Below are 23813 nucleotides of genomic sequence, written 5' to 3' on the forward strand. Positions count from 1 at the left end.
AGACTTCAGTTGGACCAGTTGGAAATAGGCATGATTTAGAGATCACATTGCATGAAATTTCCATGCCACTCATCCATATCGATCTATGTCATCAAGTATATTGATGTGGTGGTCATCGGGGTTCCGTCACGTTATACGTCAGTGACGACAGCCGCGGTGGTCCCATTGTTGATGTATGAGGTGGACCAGATTGTAAAGTTGAAATCTAAAGATAAATAGCATTCGGATGCACGCCTAAAGAACTATGATATAATTATTAACATATATTGCCCAAGTGGGAGATTGTTGGAATATTTTATATTATTTAATTATTATATTCCAATAATTATTATGTGGGCATATATATTTATATTAATTATATTATAGCTATTTATCAATTAAGAGCCTAAATTGATTAAGTGATCAAATAAAGTTAAAAGGCTATTAGATTTCTATTTAGAATTAATTAATTAATTAGTTAGATATGAGTTCAAATGGGTGGATGTCAGGATGACCCATTTCGGGATAATGGGAACCCTAATGGGTCATCACCCTATATAAGGCTATGGTCCCCAATACACCGTACGCAAGCAAACACTCTCTTCTCCCCATCTGAAGAGAATCAAAGCATCAGGGTACCGGTTGAGGAAGAGCCAATCTAGCCGCCATTTCTTTGTGTTTTAGGATCACTGCTGAAAAGACTCATCTCCATGGATCCAGGTATTCCTGAAGATCATCTTGTCGATCCTATGATTTTATACATGCTTCTATGACTATTTTGTTTCTGCACTAAAGTATATGTCATAATATTGTTAAGCATGTATATATGTTTAATCTTTAGTGATTTAATTCTAACATGGTATGCTATCTATATTATTATCAATTCGCATGCTTTTATTCGCGGATTTTGAAGCGTTCTAATTAAACATGTTTAAGCCTTAAGGTTGATGTTTTTTATTCATAATTCATGATGTGCTTGGTGTTTTTCACAATCTTTTCAGATTTGTCGCTTGTATGAAGACACCAGTTTGCGACCTCAATGCTTGTCGACTTCTGAGTTTGAAGGGGGATGGTAGGATTTGGTTGTTGTGTGTAAATGGAAGAAGGAGGCATTGGTAGTGTTGTTGTAGATTGTAAGGGTACTACTAGCAATTGATACATCCTCTGTAGAAGGAATCATGTTAGCTTCCATGAGTTTGTATTTATGTATTTCTTCCCTTATAACATTAAGTTCACCTAATAATGATTGAATTTGTTGTTGCAAAGATGAAATTGCACCCATGCATCCATAAACTGGATCTCTTAGTCTTACATTAGCTTCATAAACTAAACTATTTGCTGCATCTGCTCTTTGCAATCACCATACCACATATTAATTACCCTAGCTTTGCAGCCAATGCATATATGATTAAGATATATGAAGTGGGAAAAAAAACACTACTAGCAAAAACAGATGAAAAAGGAATAAATAAAACCACTAATTTGGCATCACTAACACAAAACGAAATTATAGTGACATTTTTCCATTTAGTCTTTAAATTATATCAACCTTTTTTTTTAGTAGTTTAATAATCATTTTTGTGACCAAAATATTTTGATAATTATACGATGAATTTAACGACTAATTTTAAAAATTGGTGAACAAATGTGTCTCTGAATCAACCACAATAATTAGTGAACGAAATAAATATTTTGATATCGAAAACAGTATCTAAATCAGCCACTAAGTAGGATACAAGTTCCCTATAGTAGGGATGCACAATATTCATGCAATGAGGACACGAGTTGTCGTTGGATCAAGATTTGGACAATCCAAATTTCTGAGTTTAGTATTGTATATTTTACAACATGAAAACTTCTCATCCCACTTGTACTTCTTCTCTATCCCGTTTTTTTATTTTTGTCCTTGGTTAACAACTTCGAAACGCGTTTTCTGAAGTTTTTTTAGTTCAAATTTGGAAAAAATTCAAAAAACACATTCCAAAGGCAAAAAAAAATCGGAAAACTCATTTCGAAATTGTTAACCAAGGATAAAAATAGAAAAAACGAGGGTGTACAAAAGAACTCCAATGGATGGATGAGAAGTTTTCTCATAACATTTTTCTTTTGAAACCTACCTAGCTTTTGGACCTTCCAATCTTGATTTAACATCCTCCGGTGTGATGATTGTGGGAATGATGGGTATTCCAACAACATAGAATCCATTTTCCACTAAAGAGTACTTCATATAATAATACAGAAATGCTATCAAGACAAAAATCCTCCAACAAATATACAACACAGAGGGGTATATTGGTCAATTTACTAATTAAGAAACCTCCCACATGTGATATTATCCATTCGTCATTTTCCTTTTTTACATTAGCACCTATTAAATCAGTATTTTTTAGCAACTGGCTTAGAAGATAAAGAATATGAATTGGATAATAAGTCCAAATAGAAAGTTAATTCGTAGCCCGATTAGCTTTTTTCCAAACCTAGCCAAACTTAATCTTTACAAGATGCAGATTAGATGGTTTAGAGATATAGAAAATTTCTATAAAAATATAGATAAACAACTGTCTAAAGAATATAGACAAATGGCTAAACTATTCCAGAAAAACCTCAAATTTATGGCAAGATGAGTGGAGATAGTGTAACACTTAGATTACAGAAAATTCTAGATAACTTTTCTGACCTTCAGAGTAGGGTAGAAAAACAAACATCCTATCTAGAAAGACAATTTAAAGAAGATAAACCCCATGACACATGGAGTTTTAGTAACGAAGGTTTCACCTGCTATGAAGAAGATGAAAGTCATAAATACCCTCACCTTTTTCATACAAAAAATCCACAACTCAACAACATAGCATGTATGATAACTTACATAATAAAAAACCTTTGTCAAGAAAAACTTGTTGAAGAAATTCAACCTGTTAAGCTAGAATGGTATCAAAGGGTAGATATAATTCTAGAAGAACAAAGAAAGAGTCAAGAAAGGATAGAAGACCTTTTAGAACTTTTAGAAAAAAGATATTTAACTCAGGATGAGTTAACTCAAATTCTTAAGAGGGAAGATAGGGGAAAAGCAATAGTTATCCCGGAACCAGAAATTCAAACCCAACCTAAAGAAAAAACTTCTGAATCCAAACAATTAAGTATTAGACCACCTTCTACTTACTTTTAATGGAAGATACAGAAGAAACCCTTAATAGGCAACTAGAAAACCTAGAAAGACTTATGGTCTCTTTAGATATAAGTGGAAAAAACCAGGAGATCCCTGATAACAAATCTGAAGATAACAATCAGATCATTTATGATTTTAGCTCAGAAGAAGCTAGTGAAAACGAAAATGAGAATCCTCATTTCGTAAAAATAGAAGAACATGGAGAAACTTCAGGTACCAAAAGACCTGCAGATTTTGAAAAGGAATTTACCAAACAAAAATTCCAAAAAGTACCTCATTACTATGAGCCTTCAAAAAACCCTTTTCAAGGACAAGGTGTTTTAGACATAGATTGTAGTTTAGACACTGCAAAGGATCTTAGAGATTGGTACAATACAAATAATGTATTAATCCATCTGAATGAAGATCTAAGAAATTTAGGATCAGCTGATATTTTCAACTACCTACAATATAAAACTAGAGGAAATGCATTCAAATACATTTCAAATCTACCACCACAAGTTATAGGAACTATGCCTTTAATAGGATCCTTAGTTACAGACTGGGTATATAGCTTACTAGTCAAAGAATTCAAAGGATGGAAGGATACTGTCCAATCAAAAGCAGCATTTTCCGATCAAAATCTTTGGAAAATAACTAATTTAAAAATTTGCAATATGTGTTACATTGATAACTTTATTTGTGAATTTCAGAGTTATTATTATAACATAGACAATGAAACAAGACTATCAAGAGGATTGTTAGATCTCTTCTATGATAAGCTTCCAGAAGGAGTGTCAACTCAAGTCAAACTATACTTTACCTCAATATCATCAGAAGGAAAGGTAGATGATACTCTAGGAGGAAGAATAACTGTTTTAAAACAGTGGCTCACAGATAAATGTAGCGAAAAGATAGCAAAAAGAGAAGCTAAAGTATCACTTTGCTGTGATAAGTTACAAAACAAAGTAGGAAACTATAGGTGTAACTCTAGAAATCCTAAAAAGAAATCTAGAAGAAATATAAGGTCTTATAAGAAAAAGAAATTCAGAAAAATCCCTTTTAAGAAATTTAGAAAAGGAGATAAGAAATTCTTTAGGAAAAAACCACCTTATCCTAAAAGAAAAACATGTCCACAAAATAAGAAATCATGCACATGTTGGTTATGTCATGAAGAAGGACACTATGCCAATGAATGCCCTAAAAGAGATAACCCTAAGAAAAATGTCTTACAAGCCATATACGCAATAGGATATGAACCTATAGAATCAGATGTAGAATTTGATGAGGAAATTTATGAATACTGCACAGAGACAGATTCAGAGATAGACTTAGATGTCGAAGAAAGTACTTGGTAAAGGAAATCCAAGTGCAACATTTATAAAAATAGTGCTAGAAAATAAAAACCTTTTAGCCTATATAGATACAGGTGCAACCCTTTGTTTTGGAAGAAAATCGATCTCTAGGAACTGGGATAGATTAGAAAAGCCAAAGGAAATAGTTGTTGCAGACAAGTCAAAACATCAAATATGGTTTAGCCTTAAGGATGTATCTATAGAAATTGAAGGATATAAGTTTTTTATCCCTACAATTTATTTACATGATTCAGGTCTTGATCTAATCATTGGAAACAATTTTCTAAAATTATACGAACCCTTTATTCAAAGGAGTAATACAATTTCTCTTCGATGGAAAAATCTTGGAAATCCAGACGAAAAGAAAATGATTACTACAAAAATAATTACTAGAAATGAAATTTTAAAAATGATTTCTGGCAATTTGAAAAAACTTAGTTCTATTTGGGAAGAGTATAAATTCTTTTCAACTTTGGAAGAAAGACTCGATGAAGTTTGTTCTGATGATCCATTAGATAATCAGAAAAATACTAATCATGAATTAATAGTAATTCGACTTAAAAACTCGAATGAAGAAGTCAATGTTCCTAATAGAATTCCATATACTATTAAGGATGTTGAAGAATTCAAAACTGAGTGTAAAGATTTACTTGAAAAAGGATTAATAAGACCTTCTTCAAGCCCACATTCAGCTCCAGCTTTTTATGTCGAAAATCATAACGAGATAAAAAGAGGGAAAAGAAGAATGGTAATTAACTATAAGAAACTCAATCTTGCAACCATTGGAGATTCTTATGGATTACCTAGAAAAGATTTTATTTTTGAAAAAATTAAAGGTTGTAACTATTTTTCATCCCTTGATGCAAAATCAGGATACTATCAGCTAAGACTTTCTGATGAAACAAAACCTTTAACGGCATTTTCATGTCCGCCACAAAAACACTTTGAATGGAATGTTTTACCCTTTGGGTTAAAACAAGCACCTTCAATATATCAAAGATTTATGGATAATTCTTTACAAGGATTAGACCATATATGCCTTGCATATATTGACGATATACTTATTTTTACAAAAGGAACAAAAGAACAACATATCAATGATGTTGAAATAGTTCTTTTAAGAATTAAAGAAAAAGGAATTGTTATTTCAAAAAAGAAATCACAACTTTGTAAAACTGAAATTGAGTATCTCGGAGTAATCATAAAAGATAATGGAGAACTCAATTTAGCGCCACATACCCAGGAAAAGATTTCCGCTTTCCCTGATGTATTAGTGGATAGAAAACAAATTCAAAGATTCTTAGGATGTTTGAATTATATTGCCAATGAAGGATTTTTTAAAGACTTGGCAAAAGAAAGAAAAATTTTACAAAAGAAAATTTCTGAAAAAATTCCTTGGTTATGGACAGACGAAGATACTAAGATTGTGAAAACAATTAAGAGTAAAATTCAAGTCCTACCAAAGCTTTACAATCCCACAAATAATGACTTTCTAGTTGTCGAAATTGATGCATCCAAAGATACATGGGCAGGATGTATGAGAGCTTTCCCTAACGGAAAAGCAACATTAAAACTCAATGAGTTTGGTGAAAATCTGAGCGTAACCTCAGATATACAATCTGATCTGATTTCGAAAGAAAGAAAGACAGATAAAAAACAAAATTTGGTAGATTACTCTGCTAAATTTAATATAAAAGAAAAAGAGTTATTACTCTGTAAATACATATCGGGAACTTTTTCTGATACAGAAACAAGATATCCGATAGCTGAGTTAGAAACACTTGCATGTGTTCGAGTATTAGAAAAATGGAGAGTAGAACTTCTACCCTCTAGGTTTCTTTTGCGAACAGATTCAAAATATCTAACAGGATTCTGGAGATATAATATAAAAGCAGATTATAAAAGCGGACGATTAATTCGTTGGCAGATGAAATTACAACAATTTCAACCATACATTCAGTATATAAAATCTGAAAACAACAGTTTTGCAGATACTCTTACACGGGAATGGAGCAAGCAATAAAGATCTTGCAACATAATCTGAAACAAAAAGACGAGCAGATTGAAGCTACTCAACAGCGTCTTACAAAACTCTCTTCTGAGAGGGGGGAGATAATTACAACATTACAAAATTTGCAACAATATACAGCAAATACAAACATTAGTGAACCAACTGAAGAAAAAAGCAGCAGCAACACCAAAGAAAATTGGGACTTGCTTGGACAAGATTCTGGAAAATACAACTACTATGTAAAGTATTCAGCTCCAGAAAGCTCGAAGATTCCAATTGAAGCAATAGCACCAAGTGATTTGAAAAAGGAACAAGAATCTTCAGAAACATCTTCAGACAGCAAGAAATCATGGGCTGATGAAGTAGAAGAAGAAGATGAAGCAAGAAAAAATGGTTTGTCAACAACTATCCAAACAAACGATCCCGTAAACAATGAAATAGGGAAGTTTGAAGCTTATGTCATTTTCGATGGTCCAATGAAAGGGATCTACAGAAAATGGGCAATAGCAAAACAGCACATCATCGGAAAAAATGTACGCCACAAAGGCTACAAAACCATTAAAGAAGCAGAACAAGCTCTTTACGGTCCTTACAAGGAAATTACAGCAGCAAAAGATATCCAAAGATCTTCAACAATGGAGTCAAAAAAGAAGCTGTCAATTGATAAAATCCGCCAGCTAGAACATCAAAAAACATTCCACTTAGCAGACCCAACTTTCACAGAGTTTAGTCTTAGATGGAAATGGATAAATAACTATATAGAAGAATTCTCTACAGATTGCTTCTACCCAACAAACAAGTATGGATGTTCAAAAACGGTCCTACTTCCAGGAATAGACAATCAGCTTTGTCTATCATTCTTTCAAAATGGATTGATCAGCACAATTTATCTCGAAGAAAAAGAACAAAGAAGTTTTGGAGAACTCAAATACTTTCCAGAAGAACTTCAAAACCTAGTACAAAAATTCAACAATCTCTTTGCCAAAGGAAAAGAAATATTCCTTCAAATTGATTCAACATATCCATGGTACGATGAAATTACTCTGGATTTAACTATAAAACCACAATATCTCATCAAAATAGGGATATCAAACAAGACATACCCAACTATGTCGAAAGAAAAAAATGAATGGCACCCAGCCAGTTACATTGCACAGATGAAACACTTCAGACAAAAGGTTACCAGGTTAACCCAGCAAACAAACTACAGGGTTGTTTACGACGATCCATTAACAGTCGTTTACAGCGATTCCAGAAAGCCAGCCAAGGAGAAAGATTTACAGGCTGTTAAAAAACTTGAAGAAAGAGTTGACCAACTAAAGGAAGACTACACAAAACTACCCATGGTAATTAGAGAAGAACTGTGTACAAGTTTTACACAAAATTACAAAGGACACGTGTGTGAAATCTGTCCGCCAAAATCGTCGGCACAAAACGACAAGGAAGCACTCAGTGGAAAACAACACGTCACAATGTAGTGGCAGACAAATGTGGGTCGGATAAGACTGCCTTATCACTAAGGCATCTACTTTATGTAAATTATTGTTTGTCCGTTTTCTTTAGTGCGTTTTTCTTTTGCTTTAATAGCTATCACGGATAGGGACATGTGAACTACTTGTGAGTCCTACTCCGCTATAAATAAGAGCCTTGATGCTCGTTTGTAATCAGAATGAAATTAAGTTTGAATGAAGTTTTTCATTTCTCCTAAAATTTTAAAATTTTAGTGTTGATAGTTGAGGTAATACTCTGGAGCTATCAGAACGTTGAGGTAATACTCTGGAGCGTTCACAAATCAAAATTCGAAAGAATCATAGACGGTCGTAGTGGACTGATAACAGAGACGAAAGTCATCTATTCAAAATCAAATTCAAGAATATCAAATCAGGTAAAAATATGTTTATGTTAAGTTTATTTAACATCTTTCAATACTATGAAATATCAAAGTTCTGTTTAAATAATGTTCAAATACATGTTAAAATATTTCAAAGATCAATATGACTGAAGTATCATATTTCGAAGAAACATCTAGCTATCACACAGATGTTATCTGTGATAATAAAATAGAAAGTGCAGAATTATCTTTAACTGCAGAAGAAAATTTCAAGAAGAAATATAGCATTTTCAAAAATATTTTCTCAAGAAAAAATATTCTGAAATTTGGAATAATGACAGGAGAAGAAGCAATTCCCATTGATTCTACTCATGGAAATATAGTTATATCTACTATAGATACAGCTCAACTTAAAGAAAGAATTAAAACTTTTTCAGAAAATGAAAGATCTAAGATCGGTTATATTCATATATCGACCATTCAAATTTTAATTAAAAGTACTTTTATGAAAGGTATTAATTCACCTCTAGAAATAGCTTTAAAAGACTCTAGAATTCTAGACACAGATCAAGCAACAATTGCAAAAGGAAATTGCAATCTAAAATATGGTAAAATCAAATTTGATATAAATTTACAAATTGGTTTATCCCTAAAAGATAAGGATCTTGATAGATCTATAGTTTTTCATTATAAAATGAAAAACAAAAATTTTATGAAAAAAGGTAATCACCCCTTTACCATTTACTATAGAATTAACTATGCTCTGAGTAATTCACATCACAGTATAGAATTCAAAGGAAAAGACATAATTCATATTGACGAATTGTTTGCACCTATAGTGACTCTAAAGTCACCTATATTCAAAAGCCTAGCAAGGAATAGTTGTTCTTTGATAGAAGCTGACAGAGATCTGTTTGAGGAAACAGAAGACAAATCGTTATTTAGAAGCAAAAGCCTTAGAATAACACCACCCAAAAGAGATTTTTATATCTCAGAACAAAAAGAGCTAAGTAAGCTACATAGTTCAATAGAAGGACTATCCTTACAAGTCCAAAATTTGGATAGAAAAATCTAAGAGATGCCTGGAGCAACTTGGGCATACCTTTTAGAATTAGAGTTAGAAGAATACCAAAAAACTCTAAAAATGATTCTAGAAAAAGACCCCACACATATCTACGGATTCTATGATGTGGTTAAGTATAATATAGAGCGCCTTGAAGGCACTATAGAATGGGCATCACAAACCCAAACATATGATGAAAACGACGTTAGAAGTTTTCAAAAATGTCTCCAAAGAGACTTAAATCTCTCAAAGATTCAAAAAACCCTCGAAAAATTACCTTCCGCAGATGCAGCTACCCCGGACGAAAACTCTGGTATCAGAGCTTAACATCCATCCAAGGTTTAAAAATAAAAAGAAAAATCTTTTTAAAAACAGTTTGGTCAAGAACCGATTTAAAAGAAAAACTTTTAAAAACGGTTTTGTCAAGAACCAATTTAAAAAGAACAACAAAGGATGACATGGTAATAGTATAGTATATTTGTTGTATTTTTGGTATTGAATGTGTCCCTATAGCATTGCTCATAATAATATAAGTCACTTTCGCCAAACTACATAAACTAAGAAAGTTTACAAAATTGTTAATGGTATATGAAAGATAAATTGAAGAATTGAAAGAATAGAGAATAATAAATAGTTAAGGATATAATAGGAAAAATAATATTAAATACTTCAATAGTAAGATAATGTAAAGTGACTTATAATTTAGTACGGAGGAAGAAGTAATTTTTTTTTTTTTTTTTTTGTAATAATGAGCTAACGTTTTTATGTGTATATAGTATATACCATTAGCAACTTTGAGACATTGCTAGCACAAAAAATTTGTAATAATAAAGCTATCTAATACGTGTCGTACGAATGTCATACAAGTGTCAGATGACACGTGTCGGACACCGCCACACACCTAATCATACATGTGTCCGTGCTTCATAGGTATTGTAATACTCCCTTTAGTTTTAATTATAAGAAAAAAATTCTCTTTTTAATACATTCAAAAGTTAAATGTATCTAAATACATTAACTTCAATGTATCAAAAAATGAATCTTCTCTTATCATTTTGGAGATAGGAGGGAGTACTTATTGCAATTAATTACTACATAAAACTCACATTTTTCATATTCAAAACCCTGTATTTCCCCTCCCTGCAAGAAAAAGAAAATAAATCCCTAAAACACACCAAATGGGAACTCTTTCCCTTCATCCCAATCTCAACCTATTCTTTCTCTTCCACCCCCCTTCCACACACAAAAACCCTAATTTCTTCCACCAAAACCCTAATTTCTCACCTTCTTCCCTTTCTCTCAAATCTTCAATCTTCCACTGTTCAAAATCCAACCACATTCCCGCTATTTCTCAATCAACTCCAACTCGCATCAAACGCGTCTCTAGAGCCACTAAAATCAAAGCACAACGTGCCCTACTTGATTACCTTCTCTACACTCGAAATTACGCTTTCCCAGACGCAGAATTCATCTCAAAAAACTCTCCACATTTCATCCATTATCTTATCTCCAAGATCAACATTCAAGACGGCGACGTTTTTCGCTCTCTGAGGAGGTATCTTATGTATAACCCTATTAACGAATTTGAACCATTTTTAGAGAGTTTAGGTATTAAACAAAGGGAATTGCAATTATTTTTGCCTAAAGGCTTGTTTTTTCTTATTGATGATAGTGTTTTGGTTGATAATTTTCATGTATTGTATAATCATGGGGTTCCGAGGAATAGAATAGGGAAAATTTATAAAGAAGCAAGAGAGGTTTTTCGGTACGGTAGTGGTGTTTTGGCAAAGAAATTCAAAAATTACGAAGATTTGGGTTTGAGTAAATCTTCTATTGTCAAGCTTGTTATTTGTTGTCCATTGCTTTTGGTTGGTGATGTTGATCCTGAGTTTGTTGCTGTTCTTGATTGGTTGAAGAAAATTGGGATTGAGAGTCAATGGATTGTGTGCTGTATGTCTTGTATAAGAAAGTTTAGTTGGAAAAAAATGATCGACACTATAAAGTTTGTTCATGAAGTTGGATATTCTGAGAAACAAATGTATGATTTGTTTAAAGCGGACCCTAGATTGTTGTTGGAAGGTTCAGGGAAGAAGATGTACTTGTTTTTGGGTCGGTTGATTAAGTCTGGTGTTGATGTGAATGTGGTTCGTTCTTGTTTTGCAGAGCATCCCGATTTGTTGTCAAGGAAGAGTGTGAACAATTTGATTGCCGTGATTGCTTTTTTGTATAATATTCGAATGGAACAAGATGATATGGAGCATGTTTTGACTAACTACATGCATATCCTGAGCAAACATTCGATAAAAGGTCATATAACTGTTTGTAAGGAGTTAAGAGTTGGAAAAGCTGATTTATGCCGAATCATAAAGGATGATCCATTAGAGCTTATTAGTTTGGCTTCAAAATTGGAACAGATTAGAGTTGGAAGGGAACACTATTATGACCCACGTAATTATTTGGATAAAACAACTTTCTTGCTGAAATTGAACTATATTGAGAATTCTGAGGAGATGGAAGAAGCAATGGAGATATTTAAAGGGAGAGGTGATCGGTTACAAGAGAGATTTGATTGCCTGGTAGAAGCTGGTTTGGATTATAACAGCGTGGTTAGAATGATAAGGCAAGATCCTAGGATTCTAAACCTGAAGAAAACTTTACTTCAAAAGAAGCTTGACTTCATAAAAAACACTTCAGGTTTCCCAATAGAATGTGTTGTGGGATACCCATATTACTTTTCTCGTGATTTGGGCAGAGTTAGTGCAAGATTTTCAATGTATCAGTGGTTGAAGAAGAGGAATGCAATCGATCCTGTTAAATCCTTCCGCAACATAGTTTCAATTAACGAAAATAATTTTGTAAAATACTTTGTGAATATGCATCCAGAAGGTCCAACAGTCTGGGAGAGTATAAAAAGTTTATCAAACAAATATTGGAATTAACAGCTCCTTATATGATATCAAATTTTGTTGAGATGTATATACAGGCGTTGCTAAACCATGCACTTACTTTTTAATGGTAAGAACTGCCTTTCAAATAAATAAGCTATGTTTGGTGCATGCTTAATATCTGTTGTTGATATTGTTCTTTATTATTTCTTCCAAATTCCAATGCTTACCCCTTGTTACATGAACTCATGTTATTTATTACTACTTTGTGTTTACTTTTCTTCATTTTGGAATAGTAATTACCATGAAACAAATTCGAATGACGAGGGAAACATTTTGCATTAGAAGATGTCCGATACATTCAGTTAGGAAAGTTGTTATTGAAATGTTTTCATTTTAGTTTCGGTTAGCTCTTACGAGGAACAATTATTTTCTCATTTGTTTAATGGGAGTCAATCAAGCACTTATTGAGTTATTGTTACTTGATTTCTGAATCAAAATAAATACTTACTAATCAACAATTAAAAACAAGTTTATGGACATTGTAGATGATAAGTTTACATATCATCAGTGGAATAACCTTTTGACATTGAGCTGTATTAGAAAGTTCTTTCTCACAACTTATTCTTAACTTTGAATTTTCAGCTACTTATAGTTAGGTTAGGTTATCAACTTAACCTTTCTATCACCTTTTTCTCTGTTTATTGGTTATATACATACATTACTGTACTACTTGAGATAGTTTCTTCAGACAAACTTTTGATTTGTCTAAAATATGATGCAATAAACTCTCCACATTTCATCAATTACCTTATCTCCAAGATCAACATTCAAAAAGGTGACGTTTTTCGTTCTCTCAAGAGGTATGTATCTTATGTATAACACTATTAACGAATTTGAACCCTTTTTAGAGAGTTTAGGGATTAATCAAACGGAATTGCAATTATTTCTCCCTAAAGATTTGTGCTTTCTTAGTGATGATAGTCTTTTGGTTGATAATTTTCATGTATTGTATAATCACGGGTTCCGAGGAATAGAATAGGGAAAATTTACAAAGAAGCAAGAGAGGTTTTTGGGTATGATAATGGTGTTTTGGCAAAGAAATTTAGAGATTATGAAGAGTTGGGTTTGAGTAATAAATCTTCTTTTATCAAGCTTGTTGTTTGTTGTCCATTGCTTTTGGTTGGTGATGTTGATTCTGATTTTGTTGCTGTTCTTGATTGGTTGAAGAAAATTGGGATTGAGAGTGAATGGATTGCGCGTTGTATGTCTTGTTCAAGAATGTATAGTTGGAAAAAAATGATTGATACTATAGAGTTTGTTTACCAAGTTGGATATTCTGAGAAAGAAATGTATGATTTGGTTAAGGCAGACCCTAGATTGTTGTTCCAAGGTTCAGGGAAGAAGTTGTACTTGCTTTTAGGTCGGTTGATTAAGTCTGGTGTTGATGTGAATGTGGTTAGCTCTTGTTTCGCAGAGCATCCCAATTTGTTGTCAAGTAAGAGTGTTAAAAATTTGATGACCTTGATTGCTTTTTTGTATAATATTCGAATGGAACAAGATGATATTGAACATGTTTTGACTAACTACATATGCATATCCTGAGCAAACATTTGATAAAAGGTCATAGAACTGGTTGTAAGGAGTTACGGGTTGGAAAAGCTGATTTATGCAAATCATAAACGATGATCCATTAGAGCTTATTAGTTTGGCTTCGAAATCGGAACAGAAGAGGGCTGGGAGGCAACACTATTGCGACCCACTTAATTATATGGATAAAACAACTTTCTTGTTGAAAATGAACTAAATTGAGAATTCTGAGGAGATGGAAGAAGCAACGAAGATGTTTAAAGGGAGAGGTGATCAGTTACATGAGAGATTTGATTGCCTGGTAGAAGCTGGTTTCGATTATAACAGTGTGGTTAGAATGATAAAACGAGATCCTAGGATTCTAAACATGAAGAGAACTGTAATTCAAAAGAAGATTGATTTCATAAAAAACGCTTCAGTTTTCCCAATTGAATGTCTTGTGACATACCCAAGATACTTTTACCATGATTTGGGCAAAATTAGTGCAAGATTTTCAATGTATCAGTGGTTGAAGAAGAGGAATGCAATAAATCCTGCGTTATCCATGTGTACCATACTTTCAATCCAGGAAAAACGTTTTGTAAAATACATTGTGAATATACATCCCGAAGGTCCAACAATCTGGCATCTATCAAAAGTTTATCAAACAAAGATAAGAATTAACAGTTCCTTATATGATATCAAATTTTGTTGATATGTACATACACACACCTTGCTAAACCTTGCTTTTACTTTTTAGAGGTAAGAAACGCATTTCAAATAAATAAGCTGTCTTTTTGGTGCATGCTTAATTTCCACCGTTGATATTGTCTCTATTTGTATTTATTTCATATTCCAATGCTTACCCCTTGTTACATAACCTCATGTTATTTACTATTTTTTGTTTACTTTTCTTGATTTTGGATAAGTAGTTATCATTAAACAAATCCAAATGCAGAGGGAAACATTTAGCATTAGAAGATGTCTGATAAATTCAGTCAGGGAAGCTGTTATTGAAGATGTCTGACAAATTCAATGAAATGCTTTTAGTACTAATAAACAATCGAAAACAAGCTGCTAAAATAATGAAATTGACATGCAAAGAGGAGAATGTGTGATGCAATAAGTCAATATGTTTAGGTCTTAATTTACTTGATTATTTAATATACTGTTACATAAAATAGGAAAAAAGTATACTGTTTTATTAATTGTTATCAATGGTGTGCTTGGGTTGGGTGCAGTCGCATGCAGAGCCAGCATATCTACCATCCATTTTCCCCACCTCGAATGATGTGAATTGCCTATGAATTTTGATAAGTTACAGCAAGGACAACTTTCTTGGTGGCTTTGCAATGCACTTTAGAGGAGGCAGTTTTGAAAGAAGGAAGTCAGTGTCGACACTTTTTTCCGAACTACGCTAATCAATAATAGAATTCTTGGAAGCAACTCAGAAACTTGGGCTCACATGTCCATGCCATTTTTCTTGGTATATTTTTCCCCTCTCTCTCTCTCTCTCACACACACACACACACACACATTGTACTGTTTTCTTCTTTCAAACTCAATAGAATACCTATAAATGTTGTCTTATTAAAATGCTTCCAATATTCAATAGTAATAGTCAATCCATTGTTATCCTTCAACTATTTAGTAATTGTTTGGATTGTAGTTTGTAAATCTGAGCTTGGATCATTTTAATTTTGCAGTTTCAATCGAAGAGTATGTAACCATGAGTTGATTTTCATTTAGATATTTTTTCTCCCAGTAAGTTTGGCAATATGGTAGATATTTTATTTAACCCATAGGTAACTTCAACTTGAGGGAGAACCATGAAATTTTCTCTTTCGGCTTAGACATCAAAATTTAGATTAGATATAATGTCTATAAAAATTTTAAGTACGATTTTCACCCTCCAGAACATGGGTTTAGATTTATAAACTTGAACACAACATGCTGTCCATATGTTAGACATATATGATTTCACAGTTTAAACCTATATTAGTCCAAACAAAATGACTCATATTCTAAATATCAGCACATTTTATTATGAAAGTGCTGTATTAACATTCTTACACATATATATCTACACACACACACACACACACACACCATACACAGAAGGCCTTTATGGCGAACGTCCAAAAGTGGCGAGATTACACAACTAGTACTATTATTCTAAAAATTCCACAACTAGTGGTACTATTTTTTCTAAAAATTCATTCTAAAAACTGAGCTAACACATGCTCCACCACATATTTTGCAACAATACTATTTGTTTTTTCTGTTGGATGGAAAGAGTCCCAAAACACAAATTTGGAAGCATCTGTGCAACTGAACATTCTGCCCCTGCTGCAGGCATAACCCATCTCAAACATTCCAGTAGCACAACATGCTACTGAGGCTGATTCAAACCCTGTGAACAAAAAAAAAAATTAATATGCTTCATAATGGTAATATATATTGAGAAATGGTAAATTAGATTATCTGCTGCAGTAACATACCATAGGATTCAGGTTTTTTTATGATGTGTAACATAATGTAATACGGATTTGAAAACAACAATTTCATTCCAGTTAGCTCCTGGTTGAGCTTAGTAGTTATATTCTTGAGCTTATCATTGAACTCAAGTGCTATGTTATTGAATCTGGCAACACAACCATTCTGCTCCATAAAATTTGTGGTTCTCTCCAATGGCAAACATCCCATGGGAGGTAACCCTCCAAGGGATATCTTCCTAGCACCAAGACCATATAGATTCCTTATGAAATTCTCAGCTATTCCAGCAAGAAAAGTTTGGTACTGTTCAGGTGTGTACTGTGATCTCCTGCCAGGCATGGAATAGTAATTTTCTAGGAAATCATTTGTTCCTATACTCATAAGGTGTACTGATTCGGATATTGTCTCTTTTGCTTTGGTTTCACCAAGATATGAACTCAGATTCTTTTGGTATTCCTTGTAGTACTCTAATTGCTTCCATAATGGTATCACAGACTGCATAAAAAATCATCATATAGTTTGCATTATTATTATATCAAGTAAAAACCTTAAAATAGACATGTATTGTATGTACATGAACTTTGCAGTAGTTTAAGATAAGATGAACTTACAAGTACATCTGAAGTTGCATTATCATAACCAGTAGCAGCAGAAGCAAAACTGACACCAGTAGCAAAATCTGAAATATTATACTTAGGATCCAAGTATGCAGGCACATATTCTTTTATACCAAAAGCTTCTGATATGAAATCAGTTGGTATTCTCCCATTAGAGAACCTTCCGGTCGCTTTTCCACCTAAAAAGTCACGTCCATATGGCTGAAAATTGCTCCGTGCAACCGTTGGAATAAAGTTGTTGTTTCCAGCATCAACGGAGGAGTCGCCGAACACGATTATTGCCGGAACCTTTGCATTGGCCTTGTAGAAAAGGAGGCAGAAAATGTTCAATGAGAGTAATGCTAGTAGCTTTGATTGCAATTCCATGTTGTGTTAATTTTGAGTATGTTGTACTTGGAGTGTGTGTGTGTGTGTATTGAAGAAGGGGTGGACTTGTGATGAAATAAATATTGGTTAGGACTGTATATATTAATGAATGTTTTGATCTTTTAGGAATTTGGGTGAATAAGTTGTTGGGAACCATAAATTGCATAGACAATATAACACAACTACTATTATTGATTGGGCAGGAATTCAACAAATTCGTTTTGCGGTGGGAATAGAAGTTTTGTCATAGCCTAAGATGAGATTAGTGAGTGGGTTTGAACTTTGAATTAGAGCACCTTCATTGTGCAATTGGGTTGCTAATATGAATTCACCATGTAACATCACTTTTAAACAATATGAATTAGTACAACTAATATTTTAAGAAAATGAATGTGTTTCAGTATAGTTAGGTTTTGTTGACAAAAAAATAGTTTATAGCGGATGAATTCATAGCAGATAAACTAATTGTTTAGATTTATAGTGTTTGATAATTTTTTTTTTTTTATTAAAGTAAGATGATTGAGGTTAAATTAGAAGAAAAAAAAATGATAAACTATAAATTAACTAAATTAGCTTATTAAAATAAGTTATAACTTAGTAAAACTAAGTTATAAGCTTGTGAGAAAAAGAGGTTATCAAATAGTTTTTTTATGTTTAATGTGAGCTAATAAACTTCATAAGTTTAAATTTTGGCATTACCAAATAGAACTTTTAATCTTTGAAACAATAGTTAAATGAATTATAATTTTTAAAATATTATTTAGTATAATTTAAATATTTATAACAACTAAATAATATTAGTACTATTAGGTAAAAATATTTATAACAAACTAAAAATTATTTTTGACAAATATAATTTAAATATTTATAATAACTAAGGGCCCGTTTAACCCAGTTTTTTTAGAGCTTATGTAAACAACTTATGCAATTTTTATATATTATTATAAATTTATCAAGGTAGTTTATGAAAAAATAGCTTATAAAAATACAATTTTCACTAGTATGAACTTATAAAATAGCATAAAATCTAATTTATACTGCATAAGCTGTTTGAATAAGCTCTAAAAAAAGTTGGGCTAAACGAACCCTAAATATTATTAGTCCTAGTCAAAAAAATTAAATTATTATTAGTACTAGTTAATGCTCGAGGTCGTATATTTGTCAAAAATATTGTTCACTGAGACTATATTCTTATAATTCTTTTGCACTTCTGATATAGTCTCACTTTAAGAAAAATAAAAATAACAAAAATGAAAATGAAAACTTTTTCCTTACGTGTAAAGCTTAGGATGAGTGACCGTGAAAAATCATAAATAATGTTCGTGAGTTAAGTCACCCGAATAGGTCAATCTTCTCGATTCACATCCAACCTAAATTCGTACATACTTAATAAATTAGGAATTTTATACTTTCCAGTATATCTTCTAGTTTATTAAGTACGGTAAATTTAACATATAAAATAATTTTTAATTTTTTTAGATGATTTATATTATATAAACTTTTAATTTAATGATAAATTTTATAAATTTCATATTCTGTAAATTATTTGTCCTCGGTGGTTTAGTTATTAATGTTGTCCACCGTAGTATTAGCCCTATTTTATATCTTTCTGTAAGACTATAACAAAGGTATGGCTGATTATAAGCGGTCGTTATTCTTTGAACCCGATGTGGTATGAGTTGTGAAAGTGGAAGTGGAAGCAATTAAGATAGCATGCATACAAATTGAGTCTTAATGCAATTAAGAATGGTCCCAAGACTAAATTTAGGTGCTGATATGACATGGAATCTAGACTACAGATTTTGTAGATGCTTGCTTAAAAGTCCATCAATGCTTGTTAAAAAATACTACACATTAATACAAATTAGTATTTTAAAGTACATAAAAGAAAATCAAGATGAAATATTTAATTTCGACATCTTTATGAAAAATATTCCATTCCAACTCAATTATATAAAAAGAAATTTGTTGGTCTAAGATATAGAAAAATTACTCCATCCGTTCCAAAATAATTGTCACTTTAAAAATAAAATTTTGTCTTAAAATAATTGTCATTTTCACTTTTTAATGTAATACTTTCCAATTGTCTCCTAATAAATACCATATGCATTATTTTCAAGTAAACAAACCTATAACTAATAGGGATAATTTATTAAAAATATTATTTCTTTTAACAACATTATTACATTTCTTAATACGTGTGAAATAATCTTAAAAGACAATAGTAATATGTATGAGTTTGTAGAGACATATTACTCTGCAGACTAGTATTAAGTCTCTTTTAAAATGATTATTAATTTCTACAATAAAATGCATTTGCTAATACTAGTTAGGTCCGTTTGGCCTAATTTTTTTTGAGCTTATGCAAATAGCTTATGCAATATAAATTAAGTTTTATATTATTTTATAAGTTCACACTAGTAAAAATTGTAATTTTATAAGCTATTTTATTATAAACTACCTTGACAAACTTATAATAATATATAAAAATTGCATAAGTTGTTTGCATAAGCTCTAAATAAGAGGAAAAAAAGTCAGGCCACACAGACCCTTAATATTGAATGGAAGCAACCTCAACAGAATTGGATTAAACTTAGCTTACTCGAATTCAATAGATATTGCTAACTGTGGTGGTTTATTTCATAATTCAGATGGTCATTAGTTGAAGACATACACTAAATTGACCGATGTTTGTGATGCCTTTCATGTCAAAATGTGAGGAATGTACATGTGAATGCACATGGTCGTAGACAGGGTTTTACTCGTCTCCTAATAAAAAATGACTCCAACCTTCTGATTGATCTTTTTAACTTGCAATGGTAGATTCTTTACAAGTACATTTGACGTGATCTTATAATTCATAGAATTTGTGATCTTATCAACTTGCAATGGTAGATTCTTAATTTACAAGCAGACTTGACGCCAAAGTAATATATGTGCTGATTGGTCAATATTTATATTCTGACTCAGCGTTCTTATCAGAGACTTCCTCTAAGAAATTTTAGTCATTTCTTATGACATATCCGAAACTAACATACCTAAGAATATTCACATAGTTTTATAGTTTTTTTTTTTTGGGACTTTGCTTTTTTTTTTTTTTTTCCTTACAAAAAGGAAAGAATATGCAATTTATTTTGCTTATAGTTAAAAGCCAAAGAGAGGTAGAAACGTGGGCAAGAAAAAGTTTCCAATATGCCATAAATTACATGAATGTATCTTAGCTTCTAGCCATGTCTGAGTGATATTTCCACACCAACTAACTAACAACCAGAGAGGATGAACTGGATGAAAGAGAGGTATACTATTAATTGGGCAGTCATGCAGTTGGAACCGCCAAAGAAGGGACAATATCCTCAACTTATGGTCTATACCATTGAAATCATTAATAATTGAATTAAATGATTCCAACAGAAAAGGAGGTGATGTGATTTATGTCCATTGCCCAATTAATGATACACTGTTGTCACATAATAAGGAACCACCAAGTGTGAAACATTACTCTATACAACCATGATCTTTTCCTCTGTCATAAACTTTGGTTTCATAGTATTTTAAGAAATCTGTGTCTTAAAATTTATTAATTTAGTAGTAGATGTTATTATAGGTAATAAAAGAACCATATTAATACTCTATGGTATTAGTAGTTGAAAAACAAAGTGTTACTCTCAAGACCTTATAAAAAATGGAATCATTAATATAAGTGTGAGTTTTGTGTGAGTGAGGAACTGGTAGTATGGTAGGACAGCAAATTATGCATTTAGAGACTTGTCTAAAAATAAAATAGACAAGCAGCTAGATTAAGTACAGTCGGAAAACGATCTGGACTGTCCAATTGAGATTGGACAGTTCAAGTTTTAAAGTCAGATTTTTTACTATTTTGAAAAATAAAATTACATCAAGATCGGTACCATTCAATTTTGATCTTACTAGAAGTTGCTGACTGTAGCGTGACTGCATTGTTATAGATGGAATTAGATTAGGTGCATTCAATTTTTGGTGCAGTCTTTTTATAGCCGTGATCAGACGGTTTAAACAAATACAGTCAACAAATAGTTTTAAATCATGACTGCACAGAAACTGTGACTGCATGAAATTCAGGTCCGATATCAACTTCATTGGACCCAATTCGAGCTAGATTATGCTTTGAGAATTTATTTGTTTTTCTCATTGGGCTTGGGTTCTATCAAGCCCTGTGTGTTCTTGACTTTTACGAAAATTTCTCATGCCACCTATTCACTTTCTCACCCACCCCTGTTTTTCCATTTTTGCCCTTGGTTAAAAAATTCGGAACGCGCGAGATCAAGTTAAATACCAATAAGTAGTGTAGTAGTTGAAATTAATACATCTTAGGTGTTTACAGAACAATCAATGATTGGTCTGCACAAAAATACTACTTATATTTTACACACACAAAAAAGTAGCATTGCAATTGCTAGTCATTAGTTCATCACAGTCACAAGAAGTAGCTACGGATCCATCAAAATTCAAGTCCATAGTGCAATTAAAATAAAATGCCAAAATAATTACAACCATCACAATATGGAATTGAGGTTTTGTTGAAACGCTATGACATTTGCTTGGCCATATTGAGTGTTAAAGAGTTTATGAAAACAATCTATAAGTTGTTTTCAACTTATTTTAATAAGCTATCATCCAAAAGCTGCAACTAGTTTGGGGATTAAATAATTTGAGACAATGCGGTTTGTCTTTTGAGTAGGATGAAAGGCAACAATGCAACATGCATGTAAGTGGATTCTTATCACTGCATAAATAGCTTAACTCAATTGTTCCAGTTGAACAACATGCCTTCTCTACCTCCTCAAATTCAATATAATTATTTTTATGTATTTTTCTTGTACTAATTGCAATTTCAACTAATCCAATAATACATAAAACTAAAATTAAGAGCAAACATAAAATTTATATAAATTTGATAATAACATACTTGCAATCGAACAATCTTGATACATGGTCGACCATTGACCAATATTTGAAAATCGTTCAAAACTCTAATTATGACTCGACATTGGCTTCCTTAAGTAAAAATTTACCTTCCTTATGATGTTTCAAATAATGACCTCTTCAATGTCGTATAAACAAAAAATAATATATACGAGTGATATGTGGATGTCTTAGTCGTGCAAGACGAAGAAGAATGTCACAAATGTGATATGAAACTCTCAATACCTCTTTAGCCATATTCTTAGAAATGAGTATTGGGCCTAACTCATCCTTACAAAACCGGCTTGTAAGGTGAGGATTGTCTCTAGTATATAAACACTTAGTCAGGCCATCTCTCAACCGATGTGGGACTCTTAACACACCCCCTCACGCCCAGCACTATTGGGCTTGGTGCGTGGATATAAACGGTGGGTGGCCCGATAGCGAAAACCTGATAACAGGTGGCCCAGCGGATCGTGGAGAGGCTCTGATACCATCTTAGAATTGGGTATTGGGCCTAACTCATCCTCACAAAACCGGCTTGTAAGGTGAGGATTGCCTCTAGTATATAAACACTTAGTCAGGCCATCTCTCAACCGATGTGGGACTCTTAACACACCCCCTCACGCCCAGCACTATTGGACTTGGTGCGTGGATATAAACGGTGGGTGGCCCGATAGCGGAAACCTGATAACAGGTGGCCCAACGAATCGTGGAGAGGCTCTGATACCATCTTAGAAATGAGTATTGGGCCTAACTCATCCTTACAAAACCGGCTTGTAAGGTGAGGATTGTCTCTAGTATATAAACACTTAGTCAGGCCATCTCTCAACCGATGTGGGACTCTTAACACATATGACTAGATATTTGAAATGTGACGAAAACTCAATTAGATATGAGATAAATTTTGATACCATTTTATATTTTAGACCTAATTTAAGGTGATGATTATTTCTCTTCTATTTATAGTCAATGCCGAGGTAATATCACATATGAAACTCTCAACAATACTAAAAGAGGCTCCTAGTTTATAGTTTGGATCTCTTCTTCTTCTTCTTCTTCTTCTTCTTCACCAAACTACGAAATTAATTATTTTTTATTAGAAAAACATTATTCTTAACATTGTTGTTTTCGAACTCAATTAAGTGATATAAACACAGATGTAAAATAAATAAATTATGGTATGGACTATGGAGTAGTATGCCTCTATAAATAAGAATAAGATGGTTTCTCTCCCAATCCCCCTCAGTTCTTTTCTACCCCCTGAATTTCCGTTTTTGTCCTTGGGGGTACTGCGGTTTATACGAACCGAAATAATATGACATGCTGATAAATTTCGGTAACCACTTACCGAAATTTGGGACATTTCGGTTCGCAGGTACCGAAACAATTATTTCGGTAAACTGCTACCGAAAATGGCCTAATTCCAGCGACCAACGTACTGAAATCTATGACATTTCGGTTCGCAGGTACCGAACAAGCTGACGTTCGTTTTCTGTGTACCGAAAACGCTAATGTTCGGTTCGCAGTTACCGAAATGGTCTAATATTTTGCT

General features: G+C 32.6%; 3 protein-coding genes and 1 pseudogene across 3 annotated transcripts; 3 read left to right on the forward strand and 1 right to left on the reverse strand.

The window, feature by feature from the left end:
• The first annotated feature begins 8484 nt into the window (after positions 1-8484).
• Positions 8485-9396, forward strand: LOC123922332. Its single transcript, XM_045975059.1, has one exon. It carries the CDS (start codon positions 8485-8487, stop codon positions 9394-9396), a length of 912 nt encoding a protein of 303 aa, XP_045831015.1.
• A 1098-nt stretch (positions 9397-10494) lies between these two features.
• LOC123921671 (transcription termination factor MTEF18, mitochondrial-like) lies at positions 10495-14643 on the forward strand. Its single transcript, XM_045974309.1, has one exon. The coding sequence runs from the start codon at positions 10563-10565 to the stop codon at positions 12321-12323; it is 1761 nt and encodes a 586-aa protein (XP_045830265.1). The 5' UTR covers positions 10495-10562; the 3' UTR covers positions 12324-14643.
• Positions 12589-14643, forward strand: LOC123922333 (annotated as a pseudogene).
• Positions 14644-15836: 1193 nt separating this feature from the next.
• On the reverse strand, positions 15837-17631 carry LOC123921673 (GDSL esterase/lipase At2g04570-like). The gene is made up of 3 exons (XM_045974311.1): positions 16946-17631; positions 16340-16829; positions 15837-16251 (listed from the first exon to the last, which is right to left on the reverse strand). The coding sequence occupies exons 1-3, from the start codon at positions 17315-17317 to the stop codon at positions 16055-16057; spliced, it is 1059 nt and encodes a 352-aa protein (XP_045830267.1). The 5' UTR covers positions 17318-17631; the 3' UTR covers positions 15837-16054.
• Positions 17632-23813: the final 6182 nt, after the last annotated feature.

The sequence above is a fragment of the Trifolium pratense genome, linkage group LG4 (assembly GCF_020283565.1).
Source record: "Trifolium pratense cultivar HEN17-A07 linkage group LG4, ARS_RC_1.1, whole genome shotgun sequence".
NCBI lineage: Eukaryota > Viridiplantae > Streptophyta > Magnoliopsida > Fabales > Fabaceae > Trifolium > Trifolium pratense.